At 39.6% G+C, this 23,760-nt stretch overlaps 1 protein-coding gene across 3 annotated transcripts in view; it reads left to right on the top strand.

The window, feature by feature from the left end:
* Window positions 1-23,760, top strand: part of LOC124113764 (nonsense-mediated mRNA decay factor SMG7-like) — a 282,423-nt gene that overhangs the window by 43,133 nt on the left and 215,530 nt on the right. For all 3 annotated transcript variants that reach the window (XM_046474276.2, XM_046474277.2, XM_046474275.2), the window contains exons 7-9: window positions 4,377-4,469; window positions 6,302-6,373; window positions 15,004-15,157. In XM_046474276.2, coding sequence (XP_046330232.2) covers window positions 4,377-4,469; window positions 6,302-6,373; window positions 15,004-15,157 — 319 coding nt within the window. The remainder of the gene's footprint in view (window positions 1-4,376; window positions 4,470-6,301; window positions 6,374-15,003; window positions 15,158-23,760) is intronic.

The raw sequence follows: 23,760 nt of genomic DNA, 5'->3' as shown, positions 1-23,760 counted from the left end.
AAATCGATAGTTTATATTTAGATATAGCAAATTATATGCCCTTCAAAGGTGGTTCTTATATAGATTTACCCCCGTATTATAAGAAGAAAAAAGCCATAATTAACGTAAAAAATAAATCCGATGACTGTTTAAGAATGATGATAAGATCTGCATTGTTCCTCGTAGATTCTAAAATTGCAAATAGACCTTCTAGCTATCCCCAAAACGATGGACTCAACTTCGATGGTATAGACGAACCTACACCAATATCACAAATTGATAAGGTGGAAAAGCAAAATAATTTAGCTGTAAATGTTTTCGGACATTCTAAAGGAATTGTTGTACACAGGATAAGCTCCGCTCCGGAACATAACCCCAGAATCAATTCATTTCTGATCGAAAAAGATGGAAAATATCATTATACATGGATAAAGAGTTTAAACAGGCTATTATACGATCAAACAAAACATAAAGAAAAGAAATATTTCTGCAAAAAATGCCTACATGGGTACAGCAGACAAGATCTATTAGAAGCGCATAAAGATGACTGTAGAGGTGTTGGACAGACTGCTATCAGGATCGATATGACTGAAGAGGGAAAAAATATATTAAAATTTTTTATTGTAATCAAATGCCAGTACCGTACATAATTTACGCCGACTTCTAAGCGCTTATAAACCCATAGAAAATACCAAACGCAATACTGATAGTAGTTTTATGTACAAAACTCAAGAACATATTCCTTGTGGGTTTGGATATATAGTCGTAAGGTATGATGGGAAAACAAACCCGCCCGTGATTTACAGAGGTCTCGATGCAGCGGGAAAGTTCCTAGAATATTTACAAAATGAAGAGAGAATAATCAGGGAAAAATTATCTTGTAAGAAACCCATGTGTATGACGAGGGATGATTGGAGGGCCTATAAGAAGTCCACGAGTTGTCATGTTTGTAATAAACCCCTGGATGGGGATTCCGTAAGAGATCATTGTCACGTCACGGGTAATTATCGGGGAGCCTCGCATAACGAGTGTAACTTGAAACTAAAAATGAATTCTCAAACAATACCCATCCCTGTTTTGTTTCATAACCTTAGGGGATACGATTCACATCTCATCATGCAAGCTATCTCAAAGACCGAGTGGCTTAACGTGCATTCCTAATAATATGGAAAAATACATATCGTTCTCGTTGACTAAACCTATACATTATAGGGACAAGGATGGGAAATCTAGAATAAAGCAAAGTAATGGGCTTAGATTCATAGACTCCGTACAGTTTCTGTATCTTCCCTGGACAATTTAGCTAATGCGAACAATCCCGATGACTTTGCGATAACAAATCAATATACCGATAAGATACCTCGTCATTTGTTGCTGAGAAAAGGTGTATATCCTTACGAATATATGGATGATTGGTCTAGATTCGAAGAAACTGAATTACCACCCCTTGAATCATTTTATAGTAACTTAACAGAATCTAAAATAATAGATGCCGATTATGAACACGCTCTGACGGTCTGGGATAAATTAGGTTGTAAGAATTTAGGCGATTATCACGATCTGTACTTAAAAACCAGTGTACTGTTACTCGCCGATATATTCGAGATATTTAGAAAGACATGTTTAAAACAATACGGCTTGGACCCGGCATGGTACTATTCCAGTCCCGGACTATCGTGGGATGCATTGTTGAAGAAGACCGGGATAGAACTAAAACTACTCACAGATTACGATATGCACTTGTTTATTGAGAAAGGATTAAGAGGTAGTATATCGATGGCAGTGAAAAGGTATTCTAAGGCTAATAATAAATTAGTGGAAGGATACGATCCGAGTAAACCCGACACGCACATATTATATCTCGACGCTAACAATTTGTACGGATGGGCTATGAGTCAACCTTTACCCACTGGTGGTTTTGAATGGGTCGATGATATCCATAATATCAATGTGAATGATATCCATAATATCCATAATAATGATGCGAATAAAGGGTACATACTAGAAGTTGACTTGGAATATCCAAATTCCTTACATAAAGACCATAACAGTTATCCGCTAGCTCCTGAAAGATTAATGGTTAATAAAGATTGGATGTCGGAATATCAACGCTCCTTGATGGGTAATAGTAGGTTAGCTAACGTAGAAAAACTCGTACCAAATTTGATGGATAAGACAAAATATATAGTTCACTACAGTAATCTCCAGTTGTATCTATCGTTAGGTATGAAACTTAAGAAAATACACAGAGTTCTAAAGTTTGATCAAAACCCTTGGATGGAGCCCTATATAAGGTTGAACACAGATTTAAGAAAGAAACTATATGAGCTCATGAATAACTCAGTATTTGGTAAAACTATGGAGAATCTAAGGAAGCGTGTTGATGTTAAATTAGTCAGATCTAATGAGGAAGAAAGACTAAGGAAACTTATAGCCAGTCCGGCTTTTAACAGAAGCAAGATATTCGATAACGACTTAGTCGTGTTGCATATGCAGAAGAGTAATATAAAATTCAACAGACCGGTGTACGTCGGTATGAGTATTCTCGACTTGTCAAAACACTTAATGTATGACTTTTATTACAACGAACTTAAAAAGCTATACGGCGATAGATGCGAGGTGTTATATACCGACACAGATTCTTTGTTGATGGAAATACATACCGAGAATGTGTATAAAGATATGGCAGAAAAAATAGATACCCAAAAGATAATCCACTGCACAGCGTAGTAAATAAAAAGGTGTTAGGTAAGATGAAGGATGAATGTGCTGGGACCCCTATAGCGGAGTATGTCGGATTAAGACCTAAGATGTATTCTATAAAGAAGTCCGATAATGGGGAGATAAGAAAAGCTAAGGGCTTTAAGAAGTATGTTGTAAAAAAGCATATCAAACAGTATAAAGAATCATTATTCAACGGTAGAACATTCAAACACGAGATGAACTCTTTAAGAAGTTACAATCATAGGATATATGGATTAAGAATGAACAAGACATCATTATCCCCCTTAGATACAAAAAGATGGATTGATAATGATGGTGTAACTACCTATGCTTATGGTTATGGTGGTAATACCGTACCGTCGGGAACTATGAACAACTCTTCTCGTACAAATGCCCTACCCGGTCCATCTTGAAGATAATAAAGAATAGGCTGTCCTTCTTTCGTAACCAATCTACTAATGTTATATGTCTTAAGAGACCAAATCGGATCGGTTGCACGACGTAGGCCTCCTTTAAATTCATCGGGCTGGTATAAATATCTTACCCTTACTCTATCCGGAAGTTTTCGTTCTTTGCCTCTCCTCGGTGCTGAAGATTCGGAAGTCACTGATTTCATTTTAATAGCATCGGATGGTTTCTTCCCTATTAATCTCGTTACTTCATTATTCAGCGCTGATACAACGGCTGATAAACGTGTCACCCATTCGGTTGATCTCAATCGTTCCGATTTCATATCGATCCCATACTGATAGCCAAACAAACGTTCCGCTAATGTCCTGTTAAATCTTTCGACGATAGCTTGACTGCGGTGGGCCTCTCTTTCACCACGCCTGATTTCGACATCGTGCTTTGTTAACAGTTTAGTTATCGATCCCATAAACTCGCGACCAGGATCTACTTGAAATAGCTTAGGCCATTTTAGCGGTCCGCGTTTATATAGCTACTTCTATTGAATCTTTCGAGGTTAATGGCTCAGCCTCTTTGTATCGACTAGCCACATCCACTACTGTTAAAGCGTATTTATACGTTTTGCGTTTTACCTTATCGTGGGGAAGAAACAAGAGGTCAGCCTGATGAACTTCATTCGTTGTAAAAATATCAAACTTCTTCCTCGGTATATAATGCGGTGCCGGTAAATATATTTGCCACATCGCTTGTTTCTTTAACCAATCCTTGGCTACATCTTTAGATACCTTAGCCGTGGTGGCTAATTTTTTTATTGCTCCTACACCTTTCCAATATCCTTGTGGGCTATAGTAAATTTTATTCATTATTAATTAATATTGATGTTTCTTTTAATACGACTCATGACTATCGTTGAATCGCATGATCATTTACACATAAAAAATTCCCCCTGTAGTAGCAGCATAGGTATATAAATCCAGCTCCAGTGGAGTTGCGGCAGAACCCCCATTATCTATACTACTATTCTGTTATGTTATTCTGACATTTTTGTTTTGTACATTGCAGCAAGCTGAAAACCTGTTTGAAATTTGGGAGGCTACAATCACAAGCTGAAATATACCGTAAACTCTTTAAGCCCTGTTTGCTCTTTCTAGCTATGATAATGTTTGTCACAGGCATGTCCAGAAGCAACTTCATGAAGTGAGTTGAACCCCAGACGAAAGTACTGTTCATCACTTAGTGAAAGAAAATGATGTTATCTATTTCAGAGAAGTGTTCAGTGAAGAACAAGATAACCACACCTAAAAAGAGTTCCTGTCTGTATGTGTGTCAGCACTGTTTAGTGCATCTGGGAGATATAGGTGAGAGTCAGCACTCATATGTTTTGTCAGTTAGGCCTCATGCATCTCTGAGATACAGGGGAGTCAACATGCAGTAAACATGTCAGTTCTATCTTGTGCATCTCTGAGATACATGGGAGTCAACATGCAGAAAACATGTCCGTTCTATCTTGTGTATCTCTGAGCTACAGGGGAGTCAACATGCAGAAAACATGTCCGTTCTATCTTGTGTATCTCTGAGCTACAGGGGAGTCAACATGCAGTAAACATGTCAGTTCTATCTTGTGTATCTCTGGGACCGCCTCCGTGGTCTTGTGGTAGAGCGTCCGCCCGGAGAGCGGAAGGTCCAGGGTTCGATCCCGGGCCGCGTCATACAAAAAGACGTTAAAAGATTGTACTTGTTGTTACCCTGTCTGGCGCTCGGCATTAAGGGACTAAAACAAGGACTGGTCGGCTCGGAGTCAGTATACTGTGTCTGAGTGGGGTATTCATGTTAAACTGCGGCATGGTATCTCAGTGAGCTAGCACTATAAATCGGCATCAGTCCGGACTAGTACAAGCAGCCACACACACACATACACGTGCATGCACGTCGCTATATAAGTGCAATAATCTTGGACGCGACGTTAAACCCAATTTCACCTCACCTTGTGTATCTCTGAGCTACAGGGGAGTCAACATGCAGTAAACATGTCCGTTCTATCTTGTGTATCTCTGAGCTACAGGGGAGTCAACATGCAGTAAACATGTCCATTCTATCTTGTGTATCTCTGAGATACAGGGGAGTCAACATGCAGTAAACATGTCCGTTCTATCTTGTGTATCTCTGAGCTACAGGGGAGTCAACATGCAGTAAACATGTCAGTTCTATCTTGTGCATCTCTCAGACACAGGGGAGTCAACATGCAGTAAACATGTCCGTTCTATCTTGTGCATCTCTGAGATACAGGGGAGTGAACATGCAGTAAACATGTCCGTTCTCTCTCGTGCATCTCTGAGATACAGGGGAGTCAACATGCAGTAAACATGTCCGTTCTATCTTGTGTATCTCTGAGATACAGGGGATTCAACATGCAGTAAACATGTCCGTTCTATCTTGTGCATCTCTGAGATACAGGGGAGTCAACATGCAGTAAACATGTCCGTTCTTTCTTGTGCATCTCTGAGATACTGGGGAGTCAACATGCAGTAAACATGTCCGTTCTATCTTTTGCATCTCTGAGATACAGGGGAGTCAACATGCAGAAAACATGTCCGTTCTATCTTGTGTATCTCTCAGACACAGGGGAGTCAACATGCAGAAAACATGTCCGTTCTATCTTGTGTATCTCTCAGACACAGGGGAGTCAACATGCAGAAAACATGTCCGTTCTATCTTGTGTATCTCTGAGCTACAGGGGAGTCAACATGCAGTAAACATGTCAGTTCTATCTTGTGTATCTCTGAGATACAGGGGAGTCAACATGCAGAAAACATGTCCGTTCTATCTTGTGTATCTCTGAGCTACAGGGGAGTCAACATGCAGTAAACATGTCAGTTCTATCTTGTGTATCTCTGAGATACAGGAGAGTCAACATTCACTAAACGTGTCAGTGCTATCTTTTTTTTCTCGAATAAAAAATGAAATAGTTTTGTAAGGAAACCGGATGATATTAAGAAAGTGACTCGTCACAGGTTGTGGTCAGCCAAGAATGAGAATGGTTTTAGGCTATGACTCAAGGGTATCTCTGATAAAAGCTACAGACATTGACCTTACAATTTGGATTCAGATTCTGTGGATGAAGTGATATAAATTGTTTTTGAAGGTTTTTGCCAATTTTCAAATCCATGCATTTAGCAAATTAATGTTCCAGCCCGGTATCGACAGCAAGTTGAACAAGCTCAAACCTTCTACAGGCATGCTGCCAATCTTGTACCACAGAATGGTATGTATACTTTTAACAAACTAATTTGTTCTTATCTAATCTGGTGTCTTTTTAGCGTCTCTGTGGGAATCAATCACAATGAAAATGAAGGGATGTTTTTCGTCATAGTGTTTGCTGAACTGAACTCAACATGCTCAACTACTGCCATTGACTTTCTCAAAAGCACATGCTTATGATAGATGTTACAGACTTGTTTCCTGATAGTATTGATGTGACATATCATAAAACTTATGTTCATTTATTTTGGAAATATGATGAAACTTATTGTGCATGATCTCCATGACAGTGATGAACATACTGATGAGATCTTTTCTTTTGGAAGATAGGAGAACTCCACCAACATTCCTATAATGTAACTTATCAGTAGCTTTGTCATCTTTATAGAAAGAAATTATAAACCATTAACCAGCGTAAGAAATTGGCACTTGTCGTATAATCCTTGCCAACTTAGTTAAGGTTTCATTAGGACTCGCAGAAATTTGTCATTATTAAGGGTTTAGCTATATGTTATCATTATAAGGACTAGTCGACTAAAACATTTAGTTTCTATTGTTGCATTAACCCAAAGGCTGCTGTGCATAATTGAGCCTCAGTACCCCCCACCAGTGTTTGAAATAATAAAATTGCCAGGCTGCCATCAGGACCCAGCAGGCCCTGACTAATCTCTTTGGGCCCTCACTTGAAGAACTGCAGCTTATTGTGGTAAATAAATTGACACGTAAATTTACTGCAGGCCATAAGCACCCATACAAATTTGTAAGTACGAGCCCGACACGAGATCTACCTGCCATTGGCCGACGGACAGGCACTTAATTTGAACACGGGCTCCGACTGCTAAACAGTTAATTAAAATAGTACTCTCTTCATTAAGTTTTATCAAATAGTTCTGAAATTCCTAAGTAATGAGATGCTCTTGCATACACCAAAACATTTCTGAATTTTAAATTCTAAACTTCAAATTATATCTCCAAATTGTCAGAAAAATTCAAATTATTTAACTTATCCTGCATTACTCATTAATGCATTTACTGCTGACAGAAAGACGAAGCTGTGAGAGTGGTTCCAACCAGTTGTGTGGCACACAGCTGACATGTGACCCGGAAGTGGTGATGACACATAAGAGCACATTACTGTCACTCAAAACAGTCAGACATGTTTATGAGAGTAAAGCCTCTACAGATTTTCCATATGTTTTCTCTTGATATTGTGTTGTTGTCTATGGTTTGTGGCTTTTTGGTATCACCCATACATAATTTGTAATGAATTTCTGCTTGTTTGTGTCTCTCAGTCACAGTAATTACGGGCGTAGTTTTGTTCTAATCCACCATTTTGAATTTGCCATGTGGCCATGCTCTCATGTCAGGCATTGTCTATTCTTTTGCTTTGTATTGGTAATTCATTCTTTTTTATTACCTATCTCTTTGTGTATGTTTAAGTTTTACTTTACACTTGTTTTGCGTAATTTTTCTCTCCTATAAACCAATGATTTTTTGAGTGACAAATTAGCATTCGTTTCCTGTTGTGTGCTTGCATGCTTTGTGAATATGACTTTACTAAAATGACAGATTGCTTGGATTACACGGACCCCTGATGTCTCAGTGCTGCTTCTGCAGTCCCCTTTGTCCGAAAGCCTTCACTCTCTACTTGAGAGCTGCCAGGAAGCGCCGGACCCTACCATGTCCGACTCCACTGAGACAACATCCATCTCAGCTATCTCGGACACGCCAGCTTCTACGACTGAGTAGCAGCCTTCCTCGACTCCTGCTCCAATCTACGCCTCTGCAACATCTCCTGTGTTTGCACCACCCATATTGACGACAACCCCCCGATGTCAACGTTGACAGCGTCTGTGCCAGTGCAATTCAGCCCTAACATGGTGCCAGTAGCGCCTGCAGCACAACCTGGATATGGATCCTTCCCTGGCCTACCTGCTGAGCAGCTTCCTTATCAGCCGATGCCACAGCATGTCCTCTTTGCCTCATCTATGGATCCTAACTGGATGCATTCTTGGATGCAGTCCTTGTTTTGACAGTCCATGGCGCCAGCGGCACAACCTGGGACTCAGACACCTCCTGCTCCAGTGTCACCTCTTGCGACGCCTCCTGCGACATCAGCACCACTGGTGGCTCTTGGTCCACCAGGGCCTCCTCTCGGCTCTCTCGCACCACTCACAGTTCCCTCAGTACTGCTGGTGTTAATTGTAACTGTATCGCCAGCAGTACTTCTGCTTCTTTCGAATTTTTGGCTGAATCTATAGTGCTCAGAGCTCATGGAGCTGTTCATCTTGGGCTGTGCTGGGATTTCATGGCCAAGAATGAACTCCCAGGCCAGCCAGATAGGTCATTCACCATCCCTCCCCTCACATTGATTGTGGGTGCAGACGATGAAGATGAACTTTCGTTATGCCCAGTGCGTGCATTGTGGTGTTTCCTCAGACGTTCTAAAGCACAACGCAATTCCAGGAAATGTCTTTCTTTTCCAGTTTCTCCTACTTCGTAGGCCGAGGTCAACCATAATAGTATCTCCTTATGGCTTGGGTGGTCATTCTCCAGGCATATGAGGCAGCACCCCCCTAAGGACGGGTTGACCATTCCTGTTGAGCCACCACCAACGGACCTAAACTCTGGATGCAAAAAAACAGTTTTCTAGAATACACTTGATAGAACCCCCAACATTATGGTTCTCTTGGACCCTTGAGCTGGCCTGTCAAACTCTCGGGTTTTATCACCCCAGATTAGAGGGCTCACATGCTGTTCGCATTAACTCGGTAAAGTCAGTTTTAGATTCTGGTTGACACTTTTCCTTTACCTTCCCATATTCTTCACACTCTCATTTTCCTTCTGACAGGAATGGTCATTGTTTTCCTGTCATCGCTCAGGATGCTGTTCTGGTTACTTGGACCTTGACAAGGATTTATTTCAGATTACATCTGAAGGTATGCCCACCTCTGTACAGTCTGATGAAGATGCATGAAGGAATAATGCAGGATAAGTTAAAAAATGTGGTAAAATCTGAATATTTTTTACATTTGTGTACTTATCCTGCATTACTTGTGCCCTCCCGTGACAATGCTACCTCCCCAAGAAGTTTCCAGATGTTAAGTTTAAGCAGTAATGTGCTCTTATGTGATGTCATCACTTCCGGGTCAATGACAGCTGTGTGAGGGTACTGCCAGACAACTGGTTGGAACAACTTCTTCTGCAGCTGGACCTCTCACAGCTTTGTCTTTCTGTAAAAAAACAGCAGTAAATGCAACCTCAGGGTATCGCAGTTCTTGTTATGTACACAAAACAGAACAAAACATACTCACTAACCTTTATGTTTATTCGTGTACTTTATATCAGATGTCATTTATTTTATCTAACTATGCATATTTTTCTGGTAAAAGTTCATTATAACATTCGTCTTGCTGAGTGAATGCCAGGCATCGCACTCAGCTTGACAAGGGAGAGAACTCCATTGTATCACGATACAGGGAAAAGTTGTGTATGGAGGTCTGAATTGGACAACAACAGGACATAATTCTAACCACCACAAAGTATGATAATACGAGACTTCAGTTATTTTATCCAGACAAGTGCAAACGAAAGCACAAGTAAAATTCAGTATGTGAAATATTTAATAGGTATAATAATTAAATTAATAACAAAATATCTGAAAGATATCCAAAAACCTTTTATTTAAAAAATTTGATGAAAATAATATGTCCAAAAAGTGGAAAAAATGTTGAAAGTTGACAATATATATCTAAAAAGCATTCCATTACCATTTGGCTACAGGTGAAGAACATATTGCTAAGCATGGCATCATGGCCCTTCTTATCTCCTAAAAAAATCTGACTACATAGTGGGAAAAATGTGTGGACTATGTCACTGCTGTTACCTTATTCGTCACCATGAATATGCAGATGATCTAGTTCAGGTCGCAATTACTTGGGAAATAGCGGGTTATATCATAGTCCATTGATATACATAAGGTATTGATATTGTTTACAAAGAAAGCACTTCCATCTGGTTACTGATTTGCATTAGTAAATGGCCTACTAGGATGCGTGTCTCGCATGAAGTACTAGAAAGTAGAAATGCCATAATACGATGAATGCCACGGTACCACAGGGTCCAAGGATGATGCAGGATAAGTATTCAAATGTAAAAGATATTTAAAGTTTACTTATTTTGTGTGTCACATCTTCAAAAATATTGGTCCATTCGTCTTAAAATCTAAAATTATGTACAGAATGTCCACAAATTGTTAGCTAAAACATTTTACGATATAATATGCATTTATCTATTCTATAATTTTTTTTTTACCTTATCCTGCATTACTACCTTAATGCCTTTACTGATGTTTTTGACTAGGACGACGGAGCTGAAGTGTTGTCCCAACCAGTTGTGTGGCATATGCCCTCCCACAGCTACCACGTGACCGGAAGTGGTGAAGTCACGTATAATCACATTACTGTACTGAACAGACGTTTGAGAATAAAGCTCCTTTGCTCCAGATAGCCTCCTTTTACTTATCTTTTGCTAACCAATACTTTGACAGTTGTATATATTATTGTCTAGTGCACTAGGGTGGTCCTTTCAGGCTTACCTTAGCGTAATTGTCGCCTGATTTTAGCTCTTTCCTGCGCTTACTTTGTACGTGTGTTGTTCCATCTGCCATCTTGTTTTGCCACGTTGTCATGTTTGCTTGTCTTGTGCTTTGATATTTACATATGCCTATCTTCGCTTTTCTTCACGTGCTATTTACATTCCTCACATTTACTGGTACATCCCCACAGTCAGTTGCCACACCCATCTCCAGACAAGTTTCGTCTGCACGCTTGGTACATCTTCACCAGGCCCTAGGTACCAAGGGCTACTCAGCCAGAGCAGCGAGGGCTATTGCCTTAGCACATAGACCTTTGACACATACTCTGTATGATGACATGTGATGTTCCTTTGAATCCTTCTGTAAGGATACGAAATAGGACCCAATATCTGCATCACCACAATTTATGGCTGAATACCTTCTCCATCTCTGCAATAAATGTCACCTCAAGGGTAGTACCATAAGAACTTATCTGGTTGCCCTTTATTTCGGTGCTGGCAGTTCCTACAGGTCCCGGAACTTCAGTCATTATTGTGGTCATTTCATCTTGAGGTTCAACGTACCAAGTTTCGTGCCACAGATTGGGACTTGAACATGGTATTGAAGTCGCTCCTTACCACTCGTCGCTTTCTTCAATCTTAACAAAAAGCCGTTATCATTCTTGGCGTCAGCTACAGTGGCTTAAGTGAGTGAGTTACTCGCCCTTGATATCTCCCAAGTACGGTTTGAGAGCAGAGCTGTACATCTTGGGCTGTGCTGGGATTTCATTGCTCAGAATCCAGTCCCAGGAGAACCACACAGATCATTCACCGTTCCTCCTTTATCGTCAATAGTGGGTCCTGAAGACAAGGATGAACTACTTCTGTGCCCAGTTCGGACCTTACAAGTTTTCCTCAGTCCATCCAAGACACAATGTGGATCTCAGAAACGACTGTTCATTCCGGTCTTGCCTACATCCCTGACGGAAGTTAGTCTTAACACTGTCTCACTGTGGCTGCATGGGCTCCATTATCCTGCAGGCTTACGGCCTCGCTAGTATGGTCCCGCCTAGAACGATAACCACCATGAGATTCGAGCCATTGCTTCGACCATGGTTCTCCACAGCAATTGTTCAATCAAATCCATCATGGAGGGTTGTTTTTGGCGCTTGATACAGACTCGATCACCATGGAACTGACCCTTCGACCTCTCTCGTAGAAATTACCCCAGACTAGAGGGTTTCATGTTTCTGTTTATTCCAGCTGCTTGAATCGGAATTTAGAAACTTGGCCTACGCTTTTTTCTACTTTTCCTTTTTCCATGACTGGATTTCACACCTCCTACTCTCTCTCGTGTGGCTGTATTGGACAGGAAAGGTGGTTTCCGTTTTTTTCCTCTCAGGGTGCTATCTGCTTACCTGGACTGGTTGGAGGGCCCATCCTGAAATTCCATCTGCAAGGTATGGCTCCCATCTGATAAAAATGCATTCAGGTAGTAATGCAGGATAAGATAAAAATTAAATAAAATCTAAATATATTTTACATTTGGATGTTTATCCTGCATTACTACGTCTACAGTGCCCACCCATCACTTTGCTACCTCCCCAAGAAGTCTGTTACTGGCGGTAATGTGATTATACGTGACTTTGCTACTTCCCGTCAGGTTGTAGCTGTGGGAGGGCATATGCCACACAACTGGTTGGGACAACAACTTCTGCAGCCAGGACCTCTCACAGCTCCTTCTTCCTTTTCAGAAACATCAGTAAAAGCATTAAGGTAGTAATGCAGAATAAATATCTAAATGTAATAAATTTATATATTTTACTAATTTTCATTAAGACATGTTCCCCAGTTTATTTGTTGAATACATCTGAAGTTTTTATTATGATAAAGGCATCATTGGGTTTTCTTTAAACATCTTCAAAATTCATGTGAAATCCTTTAAAATGTTATACACAGATTCATAGATCAATTCTAAAGGAATCAATGTACTGTATATTTTTGTCCAAACAACTTGACATGTTTTAAAAAAATACAGATAAATTTTAATGTCAAATTATCTCCAAAGCTAATACTTCTAATACAATGGTAATTGTCTCTCCTCTGTTGAAAATGGGCGTGAAATTTTCCAGTTTCCTGGGCGAACATTGTTTTGACAGACACTGCTGTTCTTGGTAGGCCTTGTGCGACTATTATCACGACACCCAGTCTAAGGGTTTGAGAAGGCTTCATTGCTGCAAATGTCTAATGGTTATGTTTAGCAGTTTTAACTAATATTCATGATATTTTATGATTCAATTTCAAGTGGCATGGGATTTCTAGTTCAAAGTTGTACTGCAAGTTGTTTCTGAAAGTGATGTTTTTTTAAGTAATTGAGAAGTTTTGCTCCTGGTACATTGACAAAGCACTAGGCCTGGCGATCGATATAGATTATAGAGATTGATAATCGCTTACTAAATATCGATCAATTATCTGAGAAGTTAACTTAAAGCAAATATGCAAAAAGTCACGAAAGAAATCAACAAATTTCTCTCCATTGGTGAGCAGTGACATATTAATGCATAGATTACTTTGTGGACATTTGAGAATTAACAAAAACAGTTGCTTTCCGTCTTCGACAATTGATATTAATGACAATAACAAGTCTGTTTCGGTAAATCTAAACTTTATTTCATCACAATATTTATGTCAACAAATCCGAACTGAAGTATGCAAATTAGCCTTTTGTTTACACTGTCTGGTTATAAAAAGTGTTCATTGTATATATATATGGACTTATGTTTGTAACCTATTTTATTAATTTTATTCAAAATTTCATTCAATATTGTTTACATTCACTTCGGCGAAATCACACAACACACCGTTATTTACAGCATCCATTTTAGCCAGCCCCACAAACTACCATAACCTGAGGAGACCCGTGAAGATCCTGGGGTAGAATAGGTCTTCAGCAACCCATACTTGCCGTAAAAGGCGACTATGCTTGTAGTAAAAGGCGACTAACGGGATCGGGTGGTCAGGCTCGCTGACTTGGTTAATACATGTCATCGATCCCAATTGCGTGGATCGATGTTCATGATATTAATCACTGGATTGTCTGGTCCAGACTCGATTATTTACAGACCGCCGTCATATACCGGTAGCTGGAATATTGCTGAGTGTGGCGTTAAACAAAAAACCAACCAACCAACCAACCATAACCTGAGGAGAAGAAAGGGGACTAGAAATATGGAGATGGATTGATGGTTCATGATAATTTGACAGTGATTTTAGAACTGAATTGGAACAATTAACATTAATACCTGAGTAATTTTCTCATACACATTATCGTTTGAAAGGTAGTATCAAACTTTTTAGCTCATCTGTCTGATAGCCAAGTAAGCACTTGTCATGCTCAGTCATCATCAGCATCATCTGTAAACATCTAGGAAAGCCCTGGACCAATGAAGCTGGAGCTTCGCATGTTTTGTTCCATCCAATTATGACACCAATGTTTTTAGATTCACACTTCCGTTAGACATTTGTTGCTGAAGACCAATTCTGAACCGGATCTTAACAGGTTGTTGATCACTGATTGCGGGAACAGGCTGGGAACTTATTGCATGTACACCAATATCATGGAACTTCAAATACCACATTGTTTTTCTGAATTACAGTTAATTAGTGTCACATAATGTTAGGAATATATGTGGAGTCTTGATCACATTTCTTCACTTAATGTCTTGTCCTGGACATAACGTTCAAGTGAAACATGCATCATGGTACTGTTATCATTACTATTTTAACGTGAAATTTTAGCGGCATTTTTACCCCACTGATTACTCCAAAGCTTCAGTAAGGGCTGGCATCTCTGTAATATACATAATGCTTTTCACAATTCAGGTGAGCTACAGAGCCTTGTGGCTCTTGTTTTTCTCCATTAAAAGTAAAGAAAGTTCCCTATCACAGAAATTTTGTCTATTCATTTCTGGTTGTAAGCATTCAATGATTCTTTTCTTGTTTTATTCATCTTCCTGCTAAAATCAGTTAACACACATTAAAATATATATTTAAATTTAGGACAACCCTACAACCAGCTGGCAATATTGGAGGCGGCTCGGGGCAACAAGCTCTCCACTGTTTTCTACTACATACGCAGTCTGGCAGTGCGACATCCATTCCCTGTGGCTGCCACAAACCTGGAGAAGTTTTATGTCAAACTTACAAGAGATATGTACGTACTTCAGTCACCTGCTGTTATTAAATGCCTTTCATTTATTGTTCTGAACATACTGTCCTAGCCCTTCTTTCAGTCCATCTGTCACACCATAACCTCAAACCAGATACGATTTGTTGTCTAACATAGCCTCATACCAAAACGTTTTATGAAGACTGGGTGTCGTATATGCTATCAGATAAACACTGCAAGCGCTAATCTTCCAGCGCAAACTAATTGAGTAACCAGTCATTAATAATAATAAGCAGATATTATGCTGTTTGGTTAGAGATTATATGTACTGAAACATACCACTGTCATGAGGAAAATACAAACTTTCAGGATGGTATGGTAAGTGTAAGGTTAGTGTTGGACCTTGGTGAAATAAATTACTATTGGATAATACATCCAGCATGAATATGAAACTTGTCAGACGGTCATTTTTTTCACTGTAAATGTCCAAATTTCACCAAGTCTGCTACATGGAAGCCTTCTGTGACTATTACTGGTGCAGATTTGTGTCATGACAAGCCTGGATGAAGGGGATTACTGTTATTCATGTGGCTTGTGTGGTTCACCAAGTAAGACCTCCCTATGTAAGTTCAAAGTCACTGAGAAAAACCTGTGTAGAACAGTGGGTTGGCGTCACTGGAGGTTTATAATATGAGGAGCAAGACCTGCTGTAAAATAAACATGGATTTGATATCAAAACCATTGAAAAACTCATATTTAGTAATCCTAATAAAAATGCATTTCAAATGAAACATAGAATATGCCTTAATATGGTTGTAAAAAATACATTAATTTGTGATACAGTCTTCTTGAATGGAAAAAGAATTAGGACAATACAAAAAGGGTCTTTCTCAATAAGTAACCCTGAGAAAGCATGACCAATATTCTATACAAGTCATAATGAAGGATTAGGACATGTTGAAAAAAGATCAAATTCATTTTTTAAATGCATCTGAGGAGAGCACCGCACAGTGACCGAATGGTCCAGGAAGGACTCATAACGGTCCTGTGAGCGTCTGGTCAGTGCTACACTTTTACCTTATGCAGGGTATGATTGAATGTGCAGGCTACCTTCCACCTTCATCTGAGCCTTCTAAACATTTCTCTCTGCCTTAGCCAAGTTATGGCAATAAAGTCATCAGTTGAGCTAATAACATTAAGAAGCCAAGGACAGGTGACCACTTCCATGTTTGAAGAGGCATATTTTTCAAATACATGGTCCTCCTCTGCAAGAAACTATCACTCTGGATGAGGAACTTTACAGATTGCTCAAGGCTCCAAATGCAAGGATTAACATGGCACTGACGAGGACTTAGACTCCATGAACAAGCATGATCTGGACATTGGACTGTACATTAATTGGTTCAATTGGAGATTAGACGATCAGCCTGGATCTGCAGGATGTGTATCTACATGTTCCCATCCGTCCACAGGAAGTTTTTACGATTAGCAGTCAAAAATCACCGAAACAAATTCCTAGTGCTCCCATTAGCAGTTTTCGCAGTACATTCCTGCTTGCAAATCTTTCCAGATTTGCAGTAGTCGAGTTAAAGGACTAAATTGTACTGCATTATTCAACATTAGGGATCAAAGATGAATATACCAGGTCAATAGATAGGTGAGGTGAGCTGTCACTTGATTTGATCAGTTCATTGAACATGTGTCGGGTGGGATTGAAATATGGATTAGCATTTTATTTGCAGATTCAAAATTTGCTTATTATGGACTATAATCTTGACTGGTTTGATTTGTGTTCAGTTGTGTTTGCAAAGCGACATCTATCAAAAGATTGAGGAACAAGAAACAGAATATCATAACAAAGGATGTAAGATAAAGAGCTGCAGCCAGGCTGACACGTTTTTGTTGTTGATTTGTGTTTTCAAGACTTGCAAGGGTGATACTATCGGTCACCATTATATTATGTGCAGTAAAAAACTAAAAATTGCTGTGTATTTTCTACCTATATAGCATCAAATACACTTGTTTTCTGCATCGGGGCAAATCCTGCTGATTTCTGTGCAACTTTATCACCAAAGCTTATTCATTCTCTGTTATAGAATGTACAGGCTTGTGTAACTGTGATGCGGGACTGGTTGGGTGAGAGTTTTTTGTGTGTGAGATAGGGTTAGTATTATAAAACAATTTATTTTGTTATCTCATGGTGTGCATTTATCCTTCGGTTGGTTGGTGGAGCTGAAACTCAAGCCTGTAAAAGAGCTCAGTATGTTGTTCAGTATGTTGTTGTTTTTTAGGGAGCAAAGCGGCTCCTAACATGAATACTTTATGAGCCAAACCTAAGTTTTTAGGAGCCAACAGATATCTAAATGGATATGTCGCCAGTAATGTTTACTTTAAGGTAGCCAAGTGGCGAGCAGTAGATAAACAATTAGATATAAGTCGCATTTGGACACCAAAATGGTCGCTACTTCGATTGCTGAACTTTGAACATTAAGTCCATCTGAATTCCGACTGCGATCTTTTAACAAACATTGAGTCTCGTGTCAATCTACAATGGGGAATGTCGGTCCTCAGGAGAGGTATGTTGATCCCTCGATTAGGCATGTAGATCCCTGAGAGAGGTTTGTTGATCTTTTGGATTGGGATGTCGGAGTTGATCCTGGCTGCGACAATGATCCTCCAAAGTGTGGACAGTATGGCGATTCATTTTGGGGCTGTATGTGTGATCCTCTGAAGAACATCAAGGGTAATGTCGAATCCGATCTTGTCTATCCTCTGATAATCTAAGCATGTGATTAATCCTGTTTTGTTAATTTAAAGCAGTAATTGTTTATTGTTAAGCAAGTTTATCTCTGCTGCCGTTGTAATATGCAGCGGTTACATCCCATTAGTAAGACATCCCATTAGTAAGACATCCCATTAGTGAGACACCCATGGTAAGACAGTGGAGTAGGTGGGATTAATTAAACAAACACAGCCAGTCTACCCACTTAACAATGGTCACAGCCCATGATTAGCAGATTCATTAATAAGAAGAAGAAGAAGAAGAAGAAATGTTTATTTAAGTGTCACATATTGTACATAAAACACATTTTAAACAAAAGCAAGTTGCCATTAAAAGTACAATATCCAGCCTCTAGGGCTTATGAGACACTCTGAAAGCATTTAAAACATATAACATTATTAAATATAAAACACAAAATAAAAATATTATATACAATGTTAAAACTAGAAGAGATAAAACACTTCGATAATCCCTTCGCTTCACACATTTCACATAGTGGCTCACATTCACATCAAATTTGAAAAGTCTGAAAGTCCTTAGCTTGTTACCATTTGGTTTGTTCTCATCATCCCACACATGTTTACACCATGATTCACTATCTTTCTCTTTCAAGATATCCTTCAGTAAGTTCACTTTTTTCTTTTTATTGTCACTGTCACTGATAATCCCATCCACATTTAAGTCTCGTATCAGCACTTCAGTTCTTTTATCAAGAGATTTACTTTGATACATTGCCCACTTATGAATAATATTTGGAATTCTGCTATCTGGCATTGATTCACATCTGAAGAATTGTCTAAATAATTCTATCTTTTGATCCACATCACTGATCCACAATAAGAGTAGGCCAGTAATTCTGTTTGAATATTCTCAGGAAATAAATGAGTTAGGAGCTAGTAGGAGCTTACTCAAAAAGTTGAGATGCATGTTTTGTTAAAACTTACTTATTACACATATAAATTCCCCCTAGTCTGTGAACATTTCATGCACAATCATGGCAGGTTTGCAGCAGGTTGATTTCATTACCGGTCAAAGAGGTTCTCTCCAGGTCCTCTTTCAGGGATATCTCCACTACAAGAACAAAGTAAGACAAACTGGTACTCGATGGCGATGTACCGTTAAGACCTGCATTGGCAAATGTACAACAGTTGGAAATTTTGTTAGAAATTTCACTGTACACAACCACCCACCAGAAGACACCAGCAGAATCCAGTTCCTTGGCAGCTTAAGGAAGAGAGCAAGTGAAGAACCAACCACTCCTATGCCAGGCCTCTACAACGACGAGGTCTTGAGAAATGATCCGGAGGCTGCAGCTATATTTCCCTCCTTCAGCTCAGTCGGCAGCGCCATGTACAGACACCGCAGTCACACCATCCCGAAACTCCCTAAAACCAGAGCTGAAGTCGACATTGCAGCACCCTGGAGAGAGACCCATGATGGTGAGCGGTTTCTGCTTTTTGCCGGCGGTGAAGAAGACAAGATGCTGGTATTTGCGACTGATGATCAGCTTAGAGTCCTCCAGTCAGCTTCCATTGTCTACATGGATGGTACTTTCTCCACCTGCCCAGATCTTTGGAATCAGCTTTACATACTGCATGCACGGAAAGGAAGCATTATCTATCCCCTAGTCTAGGCATTGATGCCTGATCGTCTGACTACAACTTAGCAATGCCTCTTTGCTCAGTTGAAGGTCCACATCCAACAACTACTGAACCAACCATTCAACCCAGAGACATTGCAAGTTGCTGCCATTAGAGCCCTCCGGACAGTTTCAAGGTTCAGACATCAAGGGGTGTTTCTTCCACTTTACCCAGCCGGAAAACACAGGAGCTTGGTTTTGCTGTTGGATACAGAGATAACCAACCCTCTTGTGGAACATCACCAGACATTCGGCCCAAGGACCAACAACAACCTGGAGGGTTTCCACAGTCGCCTCAGTGCATCACTGAATCATCGTCATCCTAATCTCATCGAGATCATCAAGAAGATTGAGAAATCCGAGAAGACCAAGCTATCTCAGTTAGACCTAGGTGCAGCTCCACCAACAAGAAAGCGTGTGTACAAGGAGATTGACAATCGACTTTCCAGACTGAAGGATCAGCTATCCCAGGGTGTCAAGACACCACTCCAGTTCTTGGATGCTGTTGGCAAACTTCTGAAGATGGATTAAGGTTGTGTCAGTGTGACAACCTCGATGTGAACTGTGATGTGATCTGTGATATTAACTTTAACTGAACTCTAAGTGGCGAATATGTTAAAACAATGGATTTAAGGGATGGATAAATTAAAATGTTGAATGAAATAAAGTAAAAGAGGGTATCAAGCATCTTGAGTCATTTCTTTTGTCTATAATAAGACAAGTCCATTTTCATGATAGGGGTTAATTACCTGATTAACATGTGCAACCAGGTATGACATTGTTGTTTTAAGGTGTCGCACAACTGGGCTGTCTTACTAATGGGAGGAGACCTATGCAGCTACTCGCTGACTCGTCTCGCGTCAAAACACGGGGCTCTGTACGCGAGGGCAGATGACCACTGTGTTGGATTAACGAGACTGATTTGTTGCAAATTAGGTGTGTCGGAGTCGGGGAGCGAGACTGTCTGATTACAGGTCTAAATAGCACTGATTTAATCGGTTCCAATCATTAGTGTCGGATAAAGCCGATTGTCAGATTAATGAGACTTGACTCTATTATCATTTAAAATATGCGTATATAACAAACTCTCTTCAGCGTACTAACGTATAGCGAACTAATATTGGAATAAAAGATGATGATGATGATGAATAGCTCATCCCCGACAAGCCCAATTACCACTAATTAGTGATGTGTATAGCAAACTGAGAAATCTCACTCAATGTCAAGTGTCCCTGACAATTGGCTATGCGCAATCAGCGGTGAATCAACACAATCAGTGGTGACGGTTCAAACTTGTTAAACTTGCTTTATGTTAATCTTACCTGTAATTGGATCTTTTCTGTAAAACAATCTTAACGAGGCAGTTTCACAAATTCAGTCAGTAAAACGAGGCTAGAGCAAAATCACAGACCACACATCTTCCCATATGTAAATTGTGAAATGCTGTATACATATTTGAGGAACAATGTTCTAAAAATGTTAGGAAAGGTTATTAATTGAATGCTATGAAGTGATCACTGCTAAACAAGTCAAAGCTGCAATTACGTGTATTATGTTTCATTTTATTCAAGATGGAGAACGTTTCCGTGCGAAGGCATATATAATGAACGACATTTATAACGAACTGATTTCTCCGGTGTCTTGTAATTCATTACAACCATGTTCTACTGTATCTCAGGCATTTCAAGTGGATGTCCAACAACTCACATAGCTTTCTGAATTTGTAGGATTAAAATAACTGAGTACATGCTGCCATTGAAGCCTTACTAAAAATATAGTTTTTCATGATAAATTTTGAATTTTGACCTTGAATCAACCGTTACATTTTACCTATGCCCTTTTAATCTCTCAAAAGACATTCTTGGTTCTATAAACATCTTCTATTTTGAAACTGCTGGACTGACAAGGTTGAAATTTGGCATGCATGTTACTTGTATTTATGACATTATTTTATGTTCCAATCATTGTTTATTTGTTTTTTATGAGTTTAAGAAAACAAAAAATCTTATTCACAAGAACCACATGGGCTTTGTGTGGCTATACATAATTTCAAGTTCGTTCAAGCCATCATTGACAACTTAGTGTCGTAGGCAAGTCTTAAATCTTTTTCTGAGAATGTTTTTCACCTTATGTTCTGAAGCTAATGTTCTGTTTGTCTCCATGACAGTGTTTAAGTGATCATCAAAATTGACAATTTGAATATTTCAATTTTTAGAATAACTTTGAAAAATGAGGAATTCAAACATGTTTTTGGAAGCCATGTTACAAATAGAGTGGACTATTTTTCCAAATAATAGCACAATATCAAACAATAGTTATCATTGTTAATAATTCTAAGAATACTACCTCTATTACATCATAGCCAAAATCCTGTATTTGGGCTGCAGACAATGACACTATTACAAAATTTTCAGATTTTCAACAGAAGTCCTCTTCACTGTCAACTACACACAACTAGTTGTTCCCCAAATAGCACATGTAGCTCCTCAGCTCTTCTGTGCAAAAAGGTGGTAAAAACGTCACTTCTTTCAAAAACCTCCACTGGAGGCAGATGAATTGGGGAGGGGCGTGGGAGTACTTCCTGATGTAATAGAGGTAGTGTTCTTAGAAGTATTAACAATGATAACTATTGTTTGATAATTCCTGCAAATCCTTAACCTCTATTACATCATAGCCAGAATATACCAGGGGGATAGGTGGGATCTGCCTCTAGTAATTCCCTGTGCAGTTGAAAGCAATCCAATACTGTCGTATGAGTTCTTGTATATTACTGGATTCAAGAGGTAATTACTCTAGAATCTCTCTTAGAGGACCTGAAATCAGGTATTATGATTATAACGACTTCGAAAAGATGCTTTTATTTATTTCTTTAATCGTCATAAAACCGTAGTATGAAAAGGGTAAAAAACCTGTACATGTCAGCACTGGAGTTATGGTGATAAGACCTTTGAGTAGGCGTAGAAACCACTGATTTCAAACACGTGTTTTTTTCTGGAAGTATGAAAAAGGTAAGAAAAGATAACTCTAATTGACTTAGATAGAAAGAGAAGCGTCCGTAAAATATTGGCTCGTAGGGGCAAGACACTCCCCTTCTGATTTCGCATGGAAATCACACATAATTGAAATGTCGCTGTAAATGTCACATATTTCGCAGACACAAGTGGAATTAAAACAAGCGAACAAGGTTCACAACTGGATGGTTGTAAGTCACACACTTATCGTTCTTGTACACACGAATCGCAGCTTTGCGGACAAGGTTATCTTGTCCAGGAAACGCTGTTTCCACAACACCAAGAGGCCACTCATTCCTTGCACAATTGTCTTTCACAAGAACAACATCCCCTTCTTGCAGGTTAGGCTGGGAAATCTTCCATTTCGACCTGGTTTGAAGACTCTGCAAGTAGTCAAGTCTCCATCTTCGCCAAAACTCTTCTGCAAGTGTCTGGACATACATCCACTGAGACTTGCATATATTTTTTACATCTAGAGACAGATAAAAATTTGGGGTGTGTGCCGTTTTTTTAGTCAATAACATTGCAGGTGATAAGATCATCAGCTGTTCAGGGTCAGTCGAGATGGATGTGATAGGTCGAGCATTGATGATTGCCGTCACTTCAGCCATTAGGGTCATGAGTACTTCATGGGTTAACCGTTTTGTGTTCAGGAGCATAGCATCAAGTATTCTCCGAGAAGTCCCAATCATTCGCTCCTATACACCTCCCATGTGAGATGAGTGAGGGGTGTTGAACAACCAAACCACACCATTGTTGTACAGGAAGTCCTGCACAGGCCCATCTTCTACATTAACAGCATTGACATTAAGGGATTTAATAGCACCAGTGAAATTTGTTCCCCTATCAGAACGGAATTGCTTGACTTCCCCTCTTAAGGCAATAAACCTTCTGAGACAGTTTATGAATGAGGAGCTTGTCATTTCTTCAACGAGTTCAATGTGTACTGCACGTATCATTAGGCAGGTAAACAATATCGCCCATCGTTTGCTGTTTGCACTACCACCACTTGTACGACGAGTCACAATTTCCCATGGTCCGAAAGCGTCAACACCAACATAAGTGAATGGTGGGCATGGCACCAAGCGGTCTGGAGGCAAATCTGAGATCATTTGAGTTTCTGGTTTTCGTCTGAGCCGATTGCACGTGACACACTTGCTGATTAGAGATGACACCAGTCTTTTTGCCCCAATAATCCAGTAACCTGCCGATTTCA

This window comes from Haliotis rufescens, unplaced genomic scaffold (assembly GCF_023055435.1).
Source record: "Haliotis rufescens isolate VD_foot unplaced genomic scaffold, xgHalRufe1.0.p SCAF_8, whole genome shotgun sequence".
Taxonomy (NCBI): domain Eukaryota; kingdom Metazoa; phylum Mollusca; class Gastropoda; order Lepetellida; family Haliotidae; genus Haliotis; species Haliotis rufescens.
Note: the sequence above shows the minus strand (reverse complement) of the source record. Positions and strands in the feature narration are given on the sequence as shown.